The sequence below is a fragment of the Pecten maximus genome, chromosome 19, assembly GCF_902652985.1.
Source record: "Pecten maximus chromosome 19, xPecMax1.1, whole genome shotgun sequence".
In the NCBI taxonomy this organism is placed as follows: domain Eukaryota; kingdom Metazoa; phylum Mollusca; class Bivalvia; order Pectinida; family Pectinidae; genus Pecten; species Pecten maximus.
The window spans coordinates 599,438-618,504 of NC_047033.1; the positions used below are offsets into that span (position 1 = coordinate 599,438).

Consider the following 19,067-nt stretch of genomic DNA (forward strand, 5'->3'; position numbering starts at 1 on the left):
TCTCTGTCAGGATAGGTATGTATAGACATCATAGAATCTTCTCTGTCAGGATAGGTATGTATAGACATCATAGAATCTTCTCTGTCAGGATAGGTATGTACGGTAATCATAGAATCTTCTCTGTCAGGATAGGTATGTATAGCAATCTATGCCGGATTAGGTATGCATAGAAATCATAGAATCTTCTCTGTCAGGATAGGTATGTACAGAAATCATAGAATGTTCTCTGTCAGGAAAGGTATGTATAGAAATCTTCTCTGTCAGGATAAGTATGTAAAGAAATCATAGAATCTTCTCTGTCAGGATAGGTATTATGTACGGAAATCAAAATCAAAAGCAGATAAAAGCTTTTTTTTGTAATTTGGTAAGTCATTTAAAGGAAAAAAGGGAAATTGAAAGGTTTTGAAAATTGAGGAATCCACAATTGATGTGATGATATAAACGATTGTTGATGTTTAAGAGGTAGGGAGACATTTTTGACCAAATCCCATTGAAACTGGTTTTTACCAATAGTAATAACTTGGAAGTAACATTCACATAATAATCTGAATTCCTTTTATTGAAAATTAAACATGAAGCTCCAAGCAACTTCCAAACTTTACAGTAACTTGAATTGTAATTCATATGATTTAACTTTGTGATATTTATGATTGAACAAACTTGTGATATTTATGATTGAACAAACTTGTGATATTTATGATTGAACAAATTTGTGATATTTGAAGTGATTTCACTAAATATTAATTGCATACATTTTGTTACCAGGACATATCCAGTATCTGTCCACGATCATAAAAGATGACAGGAAGTATTTCAGGAAGAAGTTTGGTGTACAGTATATTCTGGACGTAGTGAGAACCTACTACAGGTAAAAACAATCAATTATCATTTCTAGACTGATGTGTATTAAGGTAGGTTGTTTGATGTTATCTTTGCCCACCTGTCAGTGATTATCTTTGCCCACCTGTCCGTGATTATCTTTGCTCACCTGTTGGTGATTATCTTTGCCCACCTGTCGGTGATTATCTTTGCCCACCTGTTGGTGATTATCTTTGCCCACCTGTTGGTGATTATCTTTGCCCACCTGTCGGTGATTATCTTTGCCCACCTGTTGGTGATTATCTTTGCCCACCTGTTGGTGATTATCTTTGCCCACCTGTCGGTGATTATCTTTGCCCACCTGTCAGTGATTATCTTTGCCCACCTGTCAGTGATTATCTTTGCCCACCTGTTGGTGATTATCTTTGCCCACATGTCGTGATTATCTTTGCCCACCTGTTGGTGATTATCTTTGCCCACCTGTCAGTGATTATCTTTGCCCACCTGTCAGTGATTATCTTTGCCCACCTGTCAGTGATTATCTTTGCCCACCTGTTGGTAAGTCTGTAGTGTGGTATGTTGTTACATGTTATATCGTCTTATGAGAAAATAACAGAGAGCTCCTCATGGCCTATATTCATCTGTTTATGTTTTTAAACTTTTTAAAGTCTGGAGTAAAAGCTTGGTGTCTTCATAAATTGTGTAGTGATCTGTTTGGCAAACTAGTGGTGACATTATTGTTGCTTGAATGCAGAATTCAGATGTAATAATTCAGTGTAAAAATGAGGGAAAGTCCCTCCATAAACTTCGTTATGAAGGCAAAATTTAAGTAGTATGCAGAATCAAGATAAAACTATCGAAAGTAAAAGTTAGGGAGACTTCCTTTCAAAATAAGGAGGGTTGACATATATACATAGTGCCCCATACATAGCTCATCAGATGTAACATATACATAGTGCCCAACACATAGCTCATCAGATGTAACATATACATAGTGCCCAACACATAGCTCATCAGATGTAACATATACATAGTGCCCAACACATAGCTCATCAGATGTTACATATACATAGTGCCCAACACATAGCTCATCAGATGTAACATATACATAGTGCCCAATACATAGCTCATCAGATGTGTTCAATACATAGCTCATCAGATGTGTTTATTTATGGATAGCTTCATCATAGTGTTTATTTATGATTGTTATCAATAAATACTTTCATCCATTGTAGTTCGAGTGACTGCGGATTATCGATGGTGGATGCCAAGACGATCCGAGGCTCCCTTCTCAGTCTAGTCAAGTATTATATGACAAAGGATGTGACAGTGGAGGAGGTGTCCTCTATTCTCTGTTTCATTATCACTGTCAAGGAAGAGGACTTGGTGAGTATTATTGTGTATAGCCCTGTGTGTTGTCAGACAGACTGTTGTAGGTAACAGTAATTTGTGTTGTCAGACTGTTGTAGATAACAGTAATTTGTGTTGTCAGACTGTTGTAGGTAACAGTAATTTGTGTTGTCAGACTGTTGTAGGTAACAGTAATTTGTGTTGTGAGACTGTTGTAGGTAATAGTAATTTGTGTTGTCAAGACTGTTGTAGGTAACAGTAATTTGTGTTGTCAGACTGTTGTAGGTAACAGTAATTTGTGTTGTCAGACTGTTGTAGGTAACAGTAATTTGTGTTGTCAGACTGTTGTAGGTAACAGTAATTTGTGTTGTCAGACTGGTGTAGGTAACAGTAATTTATGTTGTTAGACTGTTGTAGATAACAGTAATTTGTGTTGTCAGACTGTTGTAGGTAACAGTAATTCATGTTGTCAGACTGTTGTAGGTAACAGTAATTTGTGTTGTCATACTGTTGTAGGTAACAGTAATTCATGTTATCAGACTGTTGTAGGTAACAGTAATTTGTGTTGTCAGACTGTTGTAGGTAATAGTAATTTGTGTTGTCAAGACTGTTGTAGGTAACAGTAATTTGTGTTGTCAGACTGTTGTAGGTAACAGTAATTTGTGTTGTCAGACTGTTGTAGGTAACAGTAATTTGTGTTGTCAGACTGTTGTAGGTAACAGTAATTTGTGTTGTCAGACTGGTGTAGGTAACAGTAATTTATGTTGTCAGACTGTTGTAGATAACAGTAATTTGTGTTGTCAGACTGTTGTAGGTAACAGTAATTCATGTTGTCAGACTGTTGTAGGTAACAGTAATTTGTGTTGTCATACTGTTGTAGGTAACAGTAATTCATGTTATCAGACTGTTGTAGGTAACAGTAATTTGTGTTGTCAGACTGTTGTAGGTAACAGTAATTTGTGTTGTCAGACAGACTGTTGTAGGTAACAGTAATTTGTGTTGTCAGACTGTTGTAGGTAGCAGTAATTTGTGTTGTCAGACTGTTGTAGGTAACAGTAATTTGTGTTGTCAGACTGTTGTAGGTAACAGTAATTTGTGTTGTCAGACTGTTGTAGGTAACAGTAATTTGTGTTGTCAGACTGTTGTAGGTAACAGTAATTTGTGTTGTCAGACAGACTGTTGTAGGTAACAGTAATTTGTGTTGTCAGACTGTTGTAGGTAACAGTAATTTGTGTTGTCAGACTGTTGTAGGTAACAGTAATTTGTGTTGTCAGACTGTTGTAGGTAACAGTAATTTGTGTTGCCAGACTGTTGTAGGTAACAGTAATTCATGTTGTCAGACTGTTGTAGGTAACAGTAATTTGTGTTGTCATACTGTTGTAGGTAACAGTAATTCATGTTATCAGACTGTTGTAGGTAACAGTAATTTGTGTTGTCAGACTGTTGTAGGTAATAGTAATTTGTGTTGTCAAGACTGTTGTAGGTAACAGTAATTTGTGTTGTCAGACTGTTGTAGGTAACAGTAATTTGTGTTGTCAGACTGTTGTAGGTAACAGTAATTTGTGTTGTCAGACTGTTGTAGGTAACAGTAATTTGTGTTGTCAGACTGTTGTAGGTAACAGTAATTTGTGTTGTCAGACTGGTGTAGGTAACAGTAATTTATGTTGTCAGACTGTTGTAGATAACAGTAATTTGTGTTGTCAGACTGTTGTAGGTAACAGTAATTCATGTTGTCAGACTGTTGTAGGTAACAGTAATTTGTGTTGTCATACTGTTGTAGGTAACAGTAATTCATGTTATCAGACTGTTGTAGGTAACAGTAATTTGTGTTGTCAGACTGTTGTAGGTAATAGTAATTTGTGTTGTCAAGACTGTTGTAGGTAACAGTAATTTGTGTTGTCAGACTGTTGTAGGTAACAGTAATTCATGTTGTCAGACTGTTGTAGGTAACAGTAATTTGTGTTGTCAGACTGTTGTAGGTAACAGTAATTTGTGTTGTCAGACTGTTGTAGGTAACAGTAATTTGTGTTGTCAGACTGTTGTAGATAACAGTAATTTGTGTTGACAGACTGTTGTAGGTAACAGTAATTTGTGTTGTCAGACTTGTAGGTAACAGTAATTTGTGTTGTCAGACTGTCTGTTGTAGGTAACAGTAATTTGTGTTGTCAGACTGTTGTAGGTAACAGTAATTTATGTTGTCAGACTGTTGTAGGTAACAGTAATTTGTGTTGTCAGACTGTCTGTTGTAGGTAACAGTAATTTGTGTTGTCAGACTGTCTGTTGTAGGTAACAGTAATTTGTGTTGTCAGACTGTTGTAGGTAACAGTAATTTGTGTTGTCAGACTGTTGTAGGTAACAGTAATTTGTGTTGTCAGACTGTTGTAGGTAAGAGTAATTTGTGTTGTCAGACTGTTGTAGGTAAGAGTAATTTGTGTTGTCAGACTGTTGTAGGTAACAGTAATTTGTGTTGTCAGACTGTTGTAGGTAACAGTAATTTGCGTTGTCAGACTGTTGTAGGTAACAGTAATTTGTGTTGTCAGACTGTTGTAGGTAACAGTAATTTATGTTGACAGACTGTCTGTTGTAGGTAACAGTAATTTGTGTTGTCAGACTGTTGTAGGTAACAGTAATTTGTGTTGTCAGACTGTTGTAGGTAACAGTAATTTGTGTTGTCAGACTGTTTTAGGTAACAGTAATTTGTGTTGTCAGACAGACTGTTGTAGATAACAGTAATTTATGTTGTCAGACTGTTGTAGGTAACAGTAATTTGTGTTGTCAGACTGTTGTAGATAACAGTAATTTGTGTTGTCAGACTGTTGTAGGTAACAGTAATTTGTGTTGTCAGACTGTTGTAGGTAACAGTAATTTGTGTTGTCAGACTGTTGTAGATAACAGTAATTCGTGTTGTCAGACTGTGTAGGTAACAGTAATTTATGTTGTCAGACTGTTGTAGGTAACAGTAATTTGTGTTGTCAGACTGTTGTAGGTAACAGTAATTTGTGTTGTCAGACTGTTGTAGGTAACAGTAATTTGTGTTGTCAGACTGTTGTAGATAATAGTAATTTGTGTTGTCAGACTGTTGTAGGTAACAGTAATTTGTGTTGTCAGACTGTTGTAGGTAACAGTAATTTGTGTTGTCAGACTGTTGTAGGTAACAGTAATTTGTGTTGACAGACTGTTGTAGGTAACAGTAATTTGTGTTGTCAGACTGTTGTAGGTAACAGTAATTTGTGTTGACAGATATGTGAGACCCTGGACATGCTGCTGTCTCTACTGGACTTACAGAAACGTCAGGACCAGTTGTATCTTCTCATGTTTGAACCAGACATGGCCGAGCTGTTACTGGGACTTCTAGTCAAGGGAGGATACTCTGTCATGTTCTACGAAAAAATCATAAAGGTATGATAACTTTATTCTGATTTTGTTATAATATGTTAGGGTTGTGCCAGGAAAACATAATTAAAATTATATGGGATAGGATGAAGGCACTTTGATAAATTACATGTGGTGGGATGGGTTCAAATTAAAATCATATCTAAGGGTTGGTGGGGTTTGAACTAAATTCAATCTAATGTTGGGTGTCTTTGATGTGTTTGTACCATTTTTTACATTAAATTTGTTTCTATACCAGGGTACCGTTCACGAAAAAGTGGATATGTGGGAGAGTCATCAAAATTTTAAACTTCTATAGGTGGGTCCCCTAATATCAAATTTAAGTTAACAATGTACGAGGAATACGGGAAAAGCTAACTAGCAATCCAATAGATGTCCGGCAAAATTGGAATTTGAGTCTATTTCCTTTTCTTCTCTTGCTAAGTTCCAACGAATCAATTCTTTTCCTAAGGAAGTTCTGAGGTTTTGCCGATACCAGTCACTTTTATGTTTCTTTTTGGCAGGATCTGTCAGCGTTTTGGAAGGCACATGATTTTGGCATTCCGCCATTGTTGTTGTTGACTGATAATTACCCGCCCATTGCATTCTGGGACTAATTTGGATAGAAACTTGGGTCCAGACCCAGTTATTATTTTTGGGAATTTCCCTTATACTTTGATAAATACACATTTTCATTCAGTTTTTGATTCGCGATAATTTGTTAGGTATATATTAAGTCTGAAATCTGTAAAGCGGTCAAAATGTAAACATTTATGTATATTTCTTGGGAGTATGTGGCTTTAAACTGGACCAGATATAAGTCGAATGAAATATCATTAAAGTGGAGATATAATTGTATTAATTTTTGTTTTTCTCTGTATACATAAATGTCAATGAAGGGAAAGTATCTGAATTGTGGACAGATATGTAGCTCCCAAGTATTAGATGAATGAATAGATAACAACAGTTATGTGACCTTTCTCCAGGTGCTGTATACGATTTTGAAGTCGGACAGAGTGTATGAGAAGAGTAAAGCTCGTGTTCGCCTTAACGAATGTGGCCACCTGGGAATGATTGGTATGATGCAGGACTGTGAAGTATCCTGGCCGATGATGAAACGTTTCATTGACCAAGTTACCATCTCAGGTAAGGATTATATAGAGGTGTTTATCTCGGGTACGGATTATCCCGAGATACGGATTGTCATACAGAGGTCTTTCCTAGTGCTTCCAACTTCTAGTTCAGTGATGTTCAGCCAAAAACAGACTTAAATTTCTTAAGCAAGAAAGTGACTGAGAATGTGTTCTTTTCTCAAAGTGTGAAGGAAAAAAAATATTTTGCCATTTTTGTAAGCTGCCGGAAATCTTAAAATTTTAAATTGTACATACGGAAATGGTCACAAATTGTGGCGGCCTTTATTACAGCGAATCTGATATTGATATGTTGCTTTACTTACAGACACTCCCCATTGCTGTAACTCTCTGTTGGCCTATATTACAGCGAATCTGATATTGATATGTTACTTTACTTACAGACACCCCCCCATTGCTGTAACTCCCTGTTGGCCTATATTACAGCGACTCTGATATTGATGTTACTTTACTTACAGATACTCCCCATTGCTGTAACTCCCTGTTGGCCTATATTACAGCGACTCTGATATTGATATGTTACTTTACTTACAGATACTCCCCATTGCTGTAACTCCCTGTTGACCTATATTACAGCGACTCTGATATTGATCTGTTACTTTACTTACAGACACTCCCCATTGCTGTAACTCCCTGTTGGCCTATATTACAGCGACTCTGATATTGATGTTACTTTACTTACAGACACCCCCCATTGCTGTAACTCCCTGTTGGCCTATATTACAGCGACTCTGATATTGATGTTACTTTACTTACAGACACTCCCCATTGCTGTAACTCTCTGTTGGCCTATATTACAGCGACTCTGATATTGATATGTTGCTTTCCTTACAGACACTCCCCATTGCTGTAACTCTCTGTTGGCCTATATTACAGTGACTCTGATATTGATATGTTGCTTTCCTTACAGACACCCCCCATTGCTGTAACTCCCTGTTGGCCTATATTACAGCGACTCTGATATTGATATGTTACTCTCCTTACAGACACCCCCCCATTGCTGTAACTCCCTGTTGGCCTATATTACAGCGACTCTGATATTGATATGTTACTTTACTTACAGACACTCCCCATTGCTGTAACTCTCTGTTGGCCTATATTACAGCGACTCTGATATTGATATGTTACTCTCCTTACAGACACCCCTCCATTGCTGTAACTCCCTGTTGGCCTATATTACAGCGACTCTGATATTGATATGTTACTTTCCTTACAGACACTCCCCATTGCTGTAACTCCCTGTTGGCCTATATTACAGTGACTCTGATATTGATATGTTACTTTCCTTACAGACACTCCCCATTGCTGTAACTCCCTGTTGGCCTATATTACAGCGAATCTGATATTGATATGTTACTTTACTTACAGACACTCCCCATTGCTGTAACTCCCTGTTGGCCTATATTACAGCGACTCTGATATTGATATGTTACTTTACTTACAGACACCCTCCATTGCTGTAACTCCCTGTTGGCCTATATTACAGCGACTCTGATATTGATATGTTACTTTACTTACAGACACTCCCCATTGCTGTAACTCCCTGTTGGCCTATATTACAGCGACTCTGATATTGCTATGTTACTTTCCTTACAGACACCCCCATTGCTGTAACTCCCTGTTGGCCTATATTACAGCGACTCTGATATTGCTATGTTACTTTCCTTACAGACACCCCCATTGCTGTAACTCTCTGTTGGCCTATATTACAGCGAATCTGATATTGATATGTTACTTTACTTACAGACACCCCCATTGCTGTAACTCCCTGTTGGCCTATATTACAGCGAATCTGATATTGATATGTTACTTTACTTACAGACACTCCCCATTGCTGTAACTCCCTGTTGGCCTATATTACAGCGACTCTGATATTGATATGTTACTTTCCTTACAGACACTCCCCATTGCTGTAACTCTCTGTTGGCCTTGTTACAGCGACTCTGATATTGATATGTTACTTTCCTTACAGACACTCCCCATTGCTGTAACTCTCTGTTGGCCTATATTACAGCGACTCTGATATTGATATGTTACTTTCCTTACATACACCCCCTATTGCTGTAACTCCCTGTTGGCCTATATTACAGCGAATCTGATATTGATATGTTACTTTACTTACAGACACCCCCCCCCCCCCCCCCCCCCCCCATTGCTGTAACTCCCTGTTGGCCTTGTTACAGCGACTTTGATATTGATATGTTACTTTCCTTACAGACACCCCCCATTGCTGTAACTCTCTGTTGGCCTATATTACAGTGAATCTGATATTGATATGTTACTTTCTTTACGGATACTCCCCATCGCTGTAACTCCCTGTTGGCCTATATTACGGCGACTCTGATATTGATGTTACTTTACTTACAGACACTCCCCATTGCTGTAATTCCCTGATGGCCTATATTACAGCGACTCTGATATTGATATGTTACTTTACTTACAGACACCCCCCATTGCTGTAACTCTCTGTTGGCCTATATTACAGCGACTCTGATATTGATATGTTACTTTACTTACAGATAATCCCCATTGCTGTAACTCCCTGTTGGCCTTGTTACAGCTGATATATTACAGCAGCTCTGATATCAAACTAGAGGCCAGTCGAAAGGTAAGGGTGTACTTTCTTTATCTCAATACTTCAATATTTGTTATAATAAAGCCCTGGTTCCATCCTCAGTTCTCTCCCCTCCAGATCAATCTTCTCACATCCTCTTACACCACTGATTGTTATCAAACTCTGCCACCATCACCACAATCACCCTAATTAGACGTCATTCCCTGGTTATGGTATCATACATGCCATACTTTCAGGAGACCAATAAGGGAGATAGATAATTATTTTAAGGAAGTTTTGCCTAAAATAAGGGAGATTTGTGCGTGACATAAATATCAACGTTTTTACTCATTTTTTTAGCAACAAATTCATTTTGACTGTGATATATAATAGAAAATTTCGGGGAGTCAAAAATTGACATCTACTTTAAGAGAGATGCCCTCTTAACTAGTTGTAAGAGAGATGCCCTCTTAGCTAGTTGTAAGAGAGATGCCCTCTTAGTTAGTTGTAAGAGAGATGCCATCTTAACTAGTCGTAAGAGAGATGCCCTCTTAACTAGTCCTAAGAGATGCCCTCTTAACTAGTCCTAAGAGATGCCCTCTTAGCTAGTTGTAAGAGAGATGCCCTCTTAGTTAGTCGTAAGAGAGATGCCATCTTAACTAGTCCTAAGAGATGCCTCTTAACTAGTCCTAAGAGATGCCCTCTTAACTAGTTGTAAGAGAGATGCCATCTTAACTAGTTGTAAGAGAGATGCCCTCTTAGTTAGTTGTAAGAGAGATGCCAACTTAACTAGTTGTAAGAGAGATGCCCTCTGATGCCAACTTTACTAGTTGTAAGAGAGATGCCATCTTAACTAGTCGTAAGAGAGATGCCCTCTTAACTAGTTGTATGAGAGATGCCCTCTTAACTAGTCGTAAGAGATGCCCTCTTAACTAGTTGTATGAGAGATGCCCTCTTAACTAGTCCTAAGAGATGCCCTCTTAACTAGTTGTAAGAGAGATGCCATCTTAACTAGTTGTAAGAGAGATGCCCTCTTAACTAGTCGTAAGAGAGATGCCCTCTTAACTAGTTGTAAGAGAGATGCCCTCTTAACTAGTCGTAAGAGAGATGCCCTCTTAACTAGTTGTAAGAGAGATGCCCTCTTAACTAGTCGTAAGAGAGATGCCCTCTTAGCTAGTTGTAAGAGAGATGCCATCTTAATTAGTTGTCATTCCCTGGTTATGGTATCATACATGCCATACTTTCAGGAGACCAATAAGGGAGATAGATAATTATTTTAAGGAAGTGCGTGACATAAATATCAACATTTTTACTCATTTTTTTTTAGCAACAAATTCATTTTGACTGTGATATAATAGAAAATTTCGGGGAGTCAAAAATTGATATCTACTTTAAGAGAGATGCCCTCTTAACTAGTTGTAAGAGATGCCCTCTTAACTAGTCCTAAGAGATGCCCTCTTAACTAGTCCTAAGAGATGCCCTCTTAGCTAGGTGTAAGAGAGATGCCCTCTTAGTTAGTTGTAAGAGAGATGCCCTCTTAGTTAGTCGTAAGAGATGCCCTCTTAACTAGTTGTAAGAGAGATGCCCTCTTAACTAGTTGTAAGAGAGATGCCCTCTTAACTAGTCGTAAGAGATGCCCTCTTAACTAGTCGTAAGAGATGCCCTCTTAACTAATCCTAAGAGATGCCCTCTTAGCTAGTTGTAAGAGAGATGCCCTCTTAGTTAGTTGTAAGAGAGATGCCCTCTTAACTAGTCGTAAGAGATGCCCTCTTAACTAGTCCTAAGAGATGCCCTCTTAACTTGTTGTAAGAGAGATGCCATCTTAACAAGTTGTAAGAGAGATGCCCTCTTAGTTAGTTGTAAGAGAGATGCCAACTTAACTAGTTGTAAGAGAGATGCCCTCTTAACTAGTCCTAGGAGATGCCCTCTTAACTAGTCCTAAGAGATGCCCTCTTAACTAGTCCTAAGAGATGCCCTCTTAACTAGTTGTATGAGAGATGCCCTCTTAGCTAGTTGTAAGAGAGATGCTCTCTTAGCTTATTGTAAGAGAGATGCCCTCTTAACTAGTCGTAAGAGAGATGCCCTCTTAACTAGTCGTAAGAGAGATGCTCTCTTACCTAGTTGTAAGAGAGATGCTCTCTTAGCTTATTGTAAGAGAGATGCCCTCTTAACTAGTCGTAAGGGAGATGCCCTCTTAACTAGTTGTAAGAGAGATGCCCTCTTAACTAGTCGTAAGAGAGATGCCCTCTTAACTAGTTGTAAGAGAGATGCCCTCTTAACTAGTCATAAGAGAGATGCTCTCTTAGCTAGTTGTAAGAGAGATGCCCTCTTAGCTAGTTGTAAGAGAGATGCCATCTTAATTAGTTGTAAGAGAGATGCCCTCTTAACTAGTCGTAAGAGAGATGCCCTCTTAACTAGTTGTAAGAGAGAAGGCCTCTTAACTAGTTGTAAGAGAGATGCCATCTTAACTAGTTGTAAGAGAGATGCCCTCTTAACTAGTTGTAAGAGAGAAGGCCTCTTAGCTAGTTGTAAGAGAGAAGGCCTCTTAGCTAGTTGTAAGAGAGATGCCCTCTTAACTAGTCGTAAGAGAGATGCCATCTTAACTAGTCGTAAGAGAGATGCCCTCTTAACTAGTCTTAAGAGAGATGCCCTCTTAACTAGTTGTAAGAGAGATGCCCTCTTAACTAGTCCTAAGAGATGCCCTCTTAACTAGTTGTAAGAGAGATGCCCTCTTAACTAGTTGTAAGAGAGATGCCATCTTAACTAGTCGTAAGAGAGATGCCCTCTTAACTAGTCGTAAGAGAGATGCCCTCTTAACTAGTCGTAAGAGAGATGCCATCTGAGCTAGTTGTAAGAGAGATGCTCTCTTAGCTTATTGTAAGAGAGATGCCCTCTTAATTAGTCGTAAGAGAGATGCCCTCTTAACTAGTTGTATGAGAGATGCCATCTTAACTAGTCGTAAGAGAGATGCCCTCTTAACTAGTCTTAAGAGAGATGCCATCTGAACTAGTTGTAAGAGAGATGCCCTCTTAACTAGTTGTATGAGAGATGCCATCTTAACTAGTCGTAAGAGAGATGCCCTCTTAACTAGTCGTAAGAGAGATGCCATCTTAGCTAGTTGTAAGAGAGATGCCCTTTTAGCTAGTTGTAAGAGAGATGCCCTCTTAACTAGTTGTAAGAGAGATGCCCTCTTAACTAGTTGTAAGAGAGATGCCCTCTTAACTAGTTGTAAGAGGGATGCCTTCTTAGCTAGTTCTAAGAGAGATGCCCTCTTAACTAGTCGTAAGAGAGATGCCCTCTTAACTAGTTGTAAGAGGGATGCCTTCTTAGCTAGTTCTAAGAGAGATGCCCTCTTAACTAGTCGTAAGAGGGATGCCCTCTTAACTAGTTGTAAGAGAGATGCCCTCTTAACTAGTTGTAAGAGACATGCCCTTTAAGTTGTAAGAGGGATGCCTTCTTAGCTAGTTGTAAGAATGTCCTTGACTTCTCCAAAATGAAGGGATCTTTCTCAAATTTCATATGTAAGTTCCATTTGGTCCCTAGTTATGCATAACACATTTTGGGACCAATCAGAAAACAATATGGCCGATAGGTGGCCATATTAGATATTGACAATTGAAGATTGTTATCGCTGTTTCTCAAAAAGAACAGAACATATCTTGCTTAAATCTAATACAGTACTGTAACAGTAAAACTCACTTATGTCGAACAAGGTTGAATCAAATACATTAGAATAAGTCAAACGTTTCGTTCGGTCCTGATATTTTCCCTTCTTTATCTTAGTAAATTAAGCACGGATGATTCAAACACTGTTGAATCGAATACTGCGGTTGTGTCGAATATATTTTTTGGTCCGTCTCTTCTAAACTATACCAAAATCTACATTTTTGTGTCGAATATCGAGTCGTCATGCTGTCTCAGGTAAAATTTGCTGACCTCGCCTGATTGACCGAGTGTGACCAATCAACCGTAACGGTGTTACCAAAGCCTATTGTTAGTTTCCGGCTGTCGGTCGCACATCATCCCATTGTTTATACAGGTGCATCGGTGAAGTAAACAGTTCAGGTATACATAACTAAGAATGAAATGTGTACGTTTTAGTCTACAAACCAATATGTGTTCTGTTTATTGTTTTGATACACATGGCCGCCGAAAAATTAAAAAAGTAAATGATGAATTACATACAGTGGAACTTCGTTAACTCGAAGTCGACGGGACCACGAAAAAACTTTGAGTTATCCGAGTGTTCGAATTAAGCGAGTTATCATTTTTGGTGAAAAGTTTGGTCAATATTTGTCAACATTATATAATCATTATAACTTCGCTCTGTCGCTCATCAGTTTAGTGTGAAGACTGGTCAATACATGTAAATATATATGTACATAATGTTTCGTTATGTTACTTGTAATTTGGTGTAGTTTTGCCGATATACAGTCAAAGTTTCTTTCACTTAGTCACTTCAAAAACGATCTGATGTCCAAGTCATGTTTGCAAAAGGTAAACGATAAAACGGAATTCGACAAAATAAGTTATTCATGTCAAATCAAATGCCCGGTAACCGTTTGAGTTTAACACAGATTGCATGCAAAACGTAACAGACCGATTACCTTTTATTGGACATATAAAATACTGTTTGATCGGCCTACTTACTTTTTATTGATAACCACGCCATTTCCATGTGTATTAGCACCGGAAGTTAGGCTGCGCATGTGCGTATAAAATGTTACTGTAACTGAGCTGGCGTTTTATCCGATTTAATAGACAGCACTGACCGTTACAGTTGTACTCTGAACACCTTGTCAGTAATTACGCTATAGTTTCAGCAGTTTAAAGATTTAATAGGCGCCGGTGACTGTTTCATTTCTACACCTGTAGAAACATCAGCCGGTAGATATACCGGTGTGTCAGAGATTAGTTCCGCTTGAGCGAACGGGTAGATGAGTTGTTGACTATCGTGTGTACTAATATCGGCGACCGCCTTAGGAAATTACCTGATGTAAGTAAAACAGTACTTTTTATCACCAAGACATGTTGTTATAAGATTCAACCGACAATTTCTTTTATGAATTTATGAAACACTTATAATAGCATGTAGGTTAGTAGTGCCGATATGTTCAGTATTACAAACGGAATTTAGTTCTTAAAAAATGTCGACGTTTACCACCGATCAACGAAAATTATACTTCGAGTTATTCGATCATTTCAAATAGGATTTTTATTGTTGGGACCAAATTTTCACTTCGTATTATCCGAGTTCTTCGAGTTTTCCGAGTTCGAGTTTTCCGAGTTAACTTTACTAAGATAAAGAGAGAATTCGGCCGGGACCGACGAGGTACTTCGAGTTAAGCGGGGTATTCGAGTTATCCGAGTTCGAGTTAACGAAGTTCCACTGTATATTCCATCGAAAATGCACAGAAAAAATACTTGTCTGTCATTGATTTATTTATATATGCCTAAATTCTGAATACGATGATGCAATAGTAACAATGATATGCGGGATGTTTTTACCCTGTTTAAAAGATCGTGGCAATGCATATCATGCAGCCGATAAACACTGACTGCGACCTTCACCTTTGATGCAAAATCAGCACGTGTACGGTCGATCAAATTGTCCTGAACTGTTTATTGTTTAAATTCATATTGTTAAATTGTAGAACAATATAAATGGATTTTAAGATAATTAATAATGTTAGTACAATATATACAATTATATTCTTATAATGTATGTATTGTTTTTATAGAATATTATGCTGTCATTGTATGACACCCGTGTGTAAATTGCGTATCTTTGTCAAAGAGGATTTTACGCATGAACTTTGTTTTGATCTGTAACTGTGCTCAATATTGTTTATTAGATAAAGGGATAATTCTTATCATGTACAATTAATTGATTTCTTTGTTATTATTTATTGCTTATTTTCGACTATGTTATCAAACACTTGTTCTGCATACAACCAATGATTGTTGGGTATTTTGTTTCCATATACAAACGGACACGGATAAGTCGAACCATCGGGATCGATCAGAAAACAATATGGCTGACAGGTGGCCATCTTGGATTTTATAAATTGCAGGTTGCTCCTGCAAATGTTGTGTTATATAAATTTATTAAAATGTTTTGAAAGAAGAGTTAAAGAAGGGAAAAGATAAGTCTTTCATTTCATTTAATTGTGAGCGCCAAGATTCCGCTGTGATCTCTTGTTCCTACAAATGTACATGTTGTAAATTATCAATTAAAACATTTAAAGAGAAAGAAAAACCTTACAGGGGCCAATAGGGAATAGGTTAAGATTCAGCCTCATTTTGCATGTTTAATTTTACCAGATCTTACATTTGTTTTGTAGATATTGGACTTTTTGGTTGATAAAGTGAGTTCTTCCAAAAATGTTTCAAAGCAGTTGGGATGGCAAGAGGCTCTTACAAAACTCTTCATCTTTCGTGTCACTGTCGATCAACCAGTCAATAACAATCACGACAGCGTAGATGCTTCTGAAAATCCTGTTGGTATGGCAACTGGTGGTGATATCTCATCATCGACCAATAGCAGGGCTGAAACAGGAGGGGAAGTAAAGGATCTCCCAACACATGGAACGGGGAATGGAACGCCAAAACACCCCACAACATTAAGTTTAAGTGACAGTGACTTCTCTCTGACACCAACGCCAAATACTCCACGTACACCCATGTTCATTTCACAACAGCAATTTGAAGACATGACCTCGGAGGATGAACGGCCGAGGTCAATGAGTCGAAGTTCAAGTGCAAGTGCTGAAGACTTAAACACCTTAGGTCAGCGATCGCAGGATCGATCGGGATCTGTGATCAGCCAATCAGCATTAAGTATTTCTACAAGTGATAGTATTATGAGTCTGACTGATACTGCAGACGGAGGACCAGATGAATCTAGACGGAAATCACAGGACGAAGTACAGAATATACAACAAGCCTTAGATAATCTGGGTATACAGAAAATTTATATCCGTAACAACATGGAACGCACGGAGGAACTCTGTCAGAATCTGTTAATCATACTCCTCAGTATTATGTGGAAAGGTATAGAGGGATCGGACAAAGCTGCCTGGAAGGTTTGTAGTTTTAGTGTCCTGTACTCGTAATGATGCCACCAGTAAATTGTAATAGCCACTGTCATCCTTTACTTAATGTAATACTTCAAATTTAAATGATCATGAACCTATAAAATTATCATAAGTTCTGTCCTTAATTAGAATTATCATAAGGACTGTCCTTAATTAGAATTATCATTAGGTCTGTCCTTAATTAGAAAACTACTCTTTTACAACTGGTAAAATTGTTTGGTCAACAGAAATGGCCATAGTGATGAAATGATGCTAAGGGGAGATAACTCTAAATTCCTGAGGCTGTAGTGACTGCAATTTAAAAGATTTGTTTGTTTGTTGGGGTTTTTGCTAAAGAACAATTTGAAAGGTTCATTTGTTTGTTGGGTTTTTTGCCCAGTGAACAGCCAGTGTAATTTTGATGTGGGGATTCCTTGTAGTAGCTGGTGGCTACCTCGCTGAATAACATTCAAATACGGAGCATTAAACCACACACCTCAAATTGTCACCTGAGGTTACATTGCCAATGCTCTAACTGATGGATCTCACAGCCCCACAATCTACAACATATCCTCTCAACTACTATACTTTACATAGCCCTTATTCAGAAACATCTTAACATATGCTTTAGATCAGTTCAAACGGCACACAAGATATAAACACCTTTATAAGGTATACAAGATGATATGAATGTGTTTCAGGAACGAGGGCAAGTATTCTCATGGATTGACAAAATTGCAGAGACACATGAGCTGATTCGGTCCCCCACAGAGGTGAAGCGTCGTCTGCTTGAGATGATGCTACACTCCTGTACCTCGGACATCAGAGATGCTGGTAAAACACCATGACTACATGTTAACTTGACAACTTGTGAGACACCATGACTACATGTTGACCTGACAACCTGTGAGACACCATGACTACATGTTGACCTGACAACCTGTGAGACACCAAGTCTACATGTTAACCTGACAACTTGTGAGACACCATGACTACATGTTAACCTGACAACTTGTGAGACACCATGACTACATGTTAACCTGACAACTTGTGAGACACCATGACTACATGTTGACCTGACAACTTGTGAGACACCATGACTACATGTTGACCTGACAACTTGTGAGACACCATGACTACATGTTGACCTGACAACTTGTGAGACACCATGACTACATGTTGACCTGACAACTTGTGAGACACCAAGACTACATGTTAACCTGACAACTTGGGTTTAACCTGACAACTTGTGAGACACCAAGACTACATGTTAACTTGACAACTTGTGAGACACCATGACTACATGTTAACTTGACAACTTGTGAGACACCATGACTACATGTTAACTTGACAACTTGTGAGACACCAAGACTACATGTTGACCTGACAACTTGTGATAGACCATGACTACATGTTAACTTGACAACTTTTGAGATACCAAGACCAGTATACCTGTCTTTTTAAATTTGTTGTAAGACATGTTTTTCTTTTATAATATGGAGATTACATGCTGGCCAAAACAAATTCTCAACCAAAACCCAAACAAATATCAAAATCTCTCCCCTGTTCTGGTAGTTTGTTCAGTGCTGGTAATTGGAATTTATTCAGATTCCATCTTTTAATCAGGTCAAGCAGTTGCCGGGCCAACAGAGAATGCAATCGAGCTTGTTCGACTGGTTCGACACTTTATGCAAGTAGATGTCAACCTTTTCTCTGACAAGGAAGATAAATTCACAGAACGGGTAAGATTTTTTGTCAATAACTACTGTTACATTTTTTCAACGCTTTTTCTTTCTTCAGTCTTTTTAACCATTTGATGTTTTTGATATCTGTGTGGATAAAACTGAAGATATACATTTAATATTTAATAATTTTGATTTGCGTTTACTTATTGCTTTTTGTGGTCAAAACTTTTCTGTTAATTTTCTGTTTCTCTTTAATAAATTAAGCATTTCTAAGCTACCTTTGATTTGTAGGAGAGTTCAGAAGGCTCATTTGTAAGTAGAACAGACACCAAAACAGCCATTTTGTGTAGCCATGGAAACGAAAAACATGGCCGCCACATCTAGTATGCATCCTCTGTCCCTGTGTTTCTCTCTTTCCTATAATCTTCTGTCATGGAATGTCATTAACTTTAATCAAATCCTTTCTCGTTAAACTTATGATGAAATTTTCATTATACAGTATAATCTAGTTTTATGGTGAGCATTTTGTGGCAGGATTTAGTTAATTTAAGACATTACGCGAGAGAGTCAAATAGGTTCTTTATGTTCAGTTTTCTGTAATGTTTCAGTAATTGTTACCACTATGGTAATTTTTATGGCATAATAGAAAAAGAACATGCTATTGAAATGATTAAACAACATAGCAAACAATTCTAACCAGTAAAACAAATATTTTTATATATAATAGTTTTTACATAGGCTCAAAAATCATTTCCTTTTCTGTGAATTTTATTCAAGATATAAATGTAAAATAATAATAACCTTACAAATTTGGTTTGTTTTTTAGTGGGTTGTACAAAGGACAGGATATCACCTAAAGTTTAAATGTCAATAGTTATATTGTATACACTATATGTCAAGTAATGATTCAGCTGGTTTGTCTGGTTCCTCCTTCCTTGTAAGATTTGTCAGTGTTAAAAGTTCACAAAGTTTTTGAAGAGTATTAATAGTGATCATTTTGTCTTCTTTCATCAGTTAAGGAAAAACAGATAATCTACATTGTATATGGCCATTAAGCCTG

The 19,067-nt window shown here is 37.7% G+C and overlaps 1 protein-coding gene across 1 annotated transcript in view; it reads left to right on the forward strand.

The window, feature by feature from the left end:
* Positions 1–19,067, forward strand: part of LOC117318205 (neurobeachin-like protein 1) — a 152,254-nt gene that overhangs the window by 83,029 nt on the left and 50,158 nt on the right. Inside the window, exons 25-33 of the mRNA XM_033873240.1 lie at positions 766–868; positions 2,055–2,205; positions 5,410–5,568; positions 6,528–6,687; positions 9,212–9,300; positions 15,591–16,331; positions 17,024–17,156; positions 17,949–18,064; positions 18,299–18,319. Coding sequence (XP_033729131.1) covers positions 766–868; positions 2,055–2,205; positions 5,410–5,568; positions 6,528–6,687; positions 9,212–9,300; positions 15,591–16,331; positions 17,024–17,156; positions 17,949–18,064; positions 18,299–18,319 — 1,673 coding nt within the window. The remainder of the gene's footprint in view (positions 1–765; positions 869–2,054; positions 2,206–5,409; positions 5,569–6,527; positions 6,688–9,211; positions 9,301–15,590; positions 16,332–17,023; positions 17,157–17,948; positions 18,065–18,298; positions 18,320–19,067) is intronic.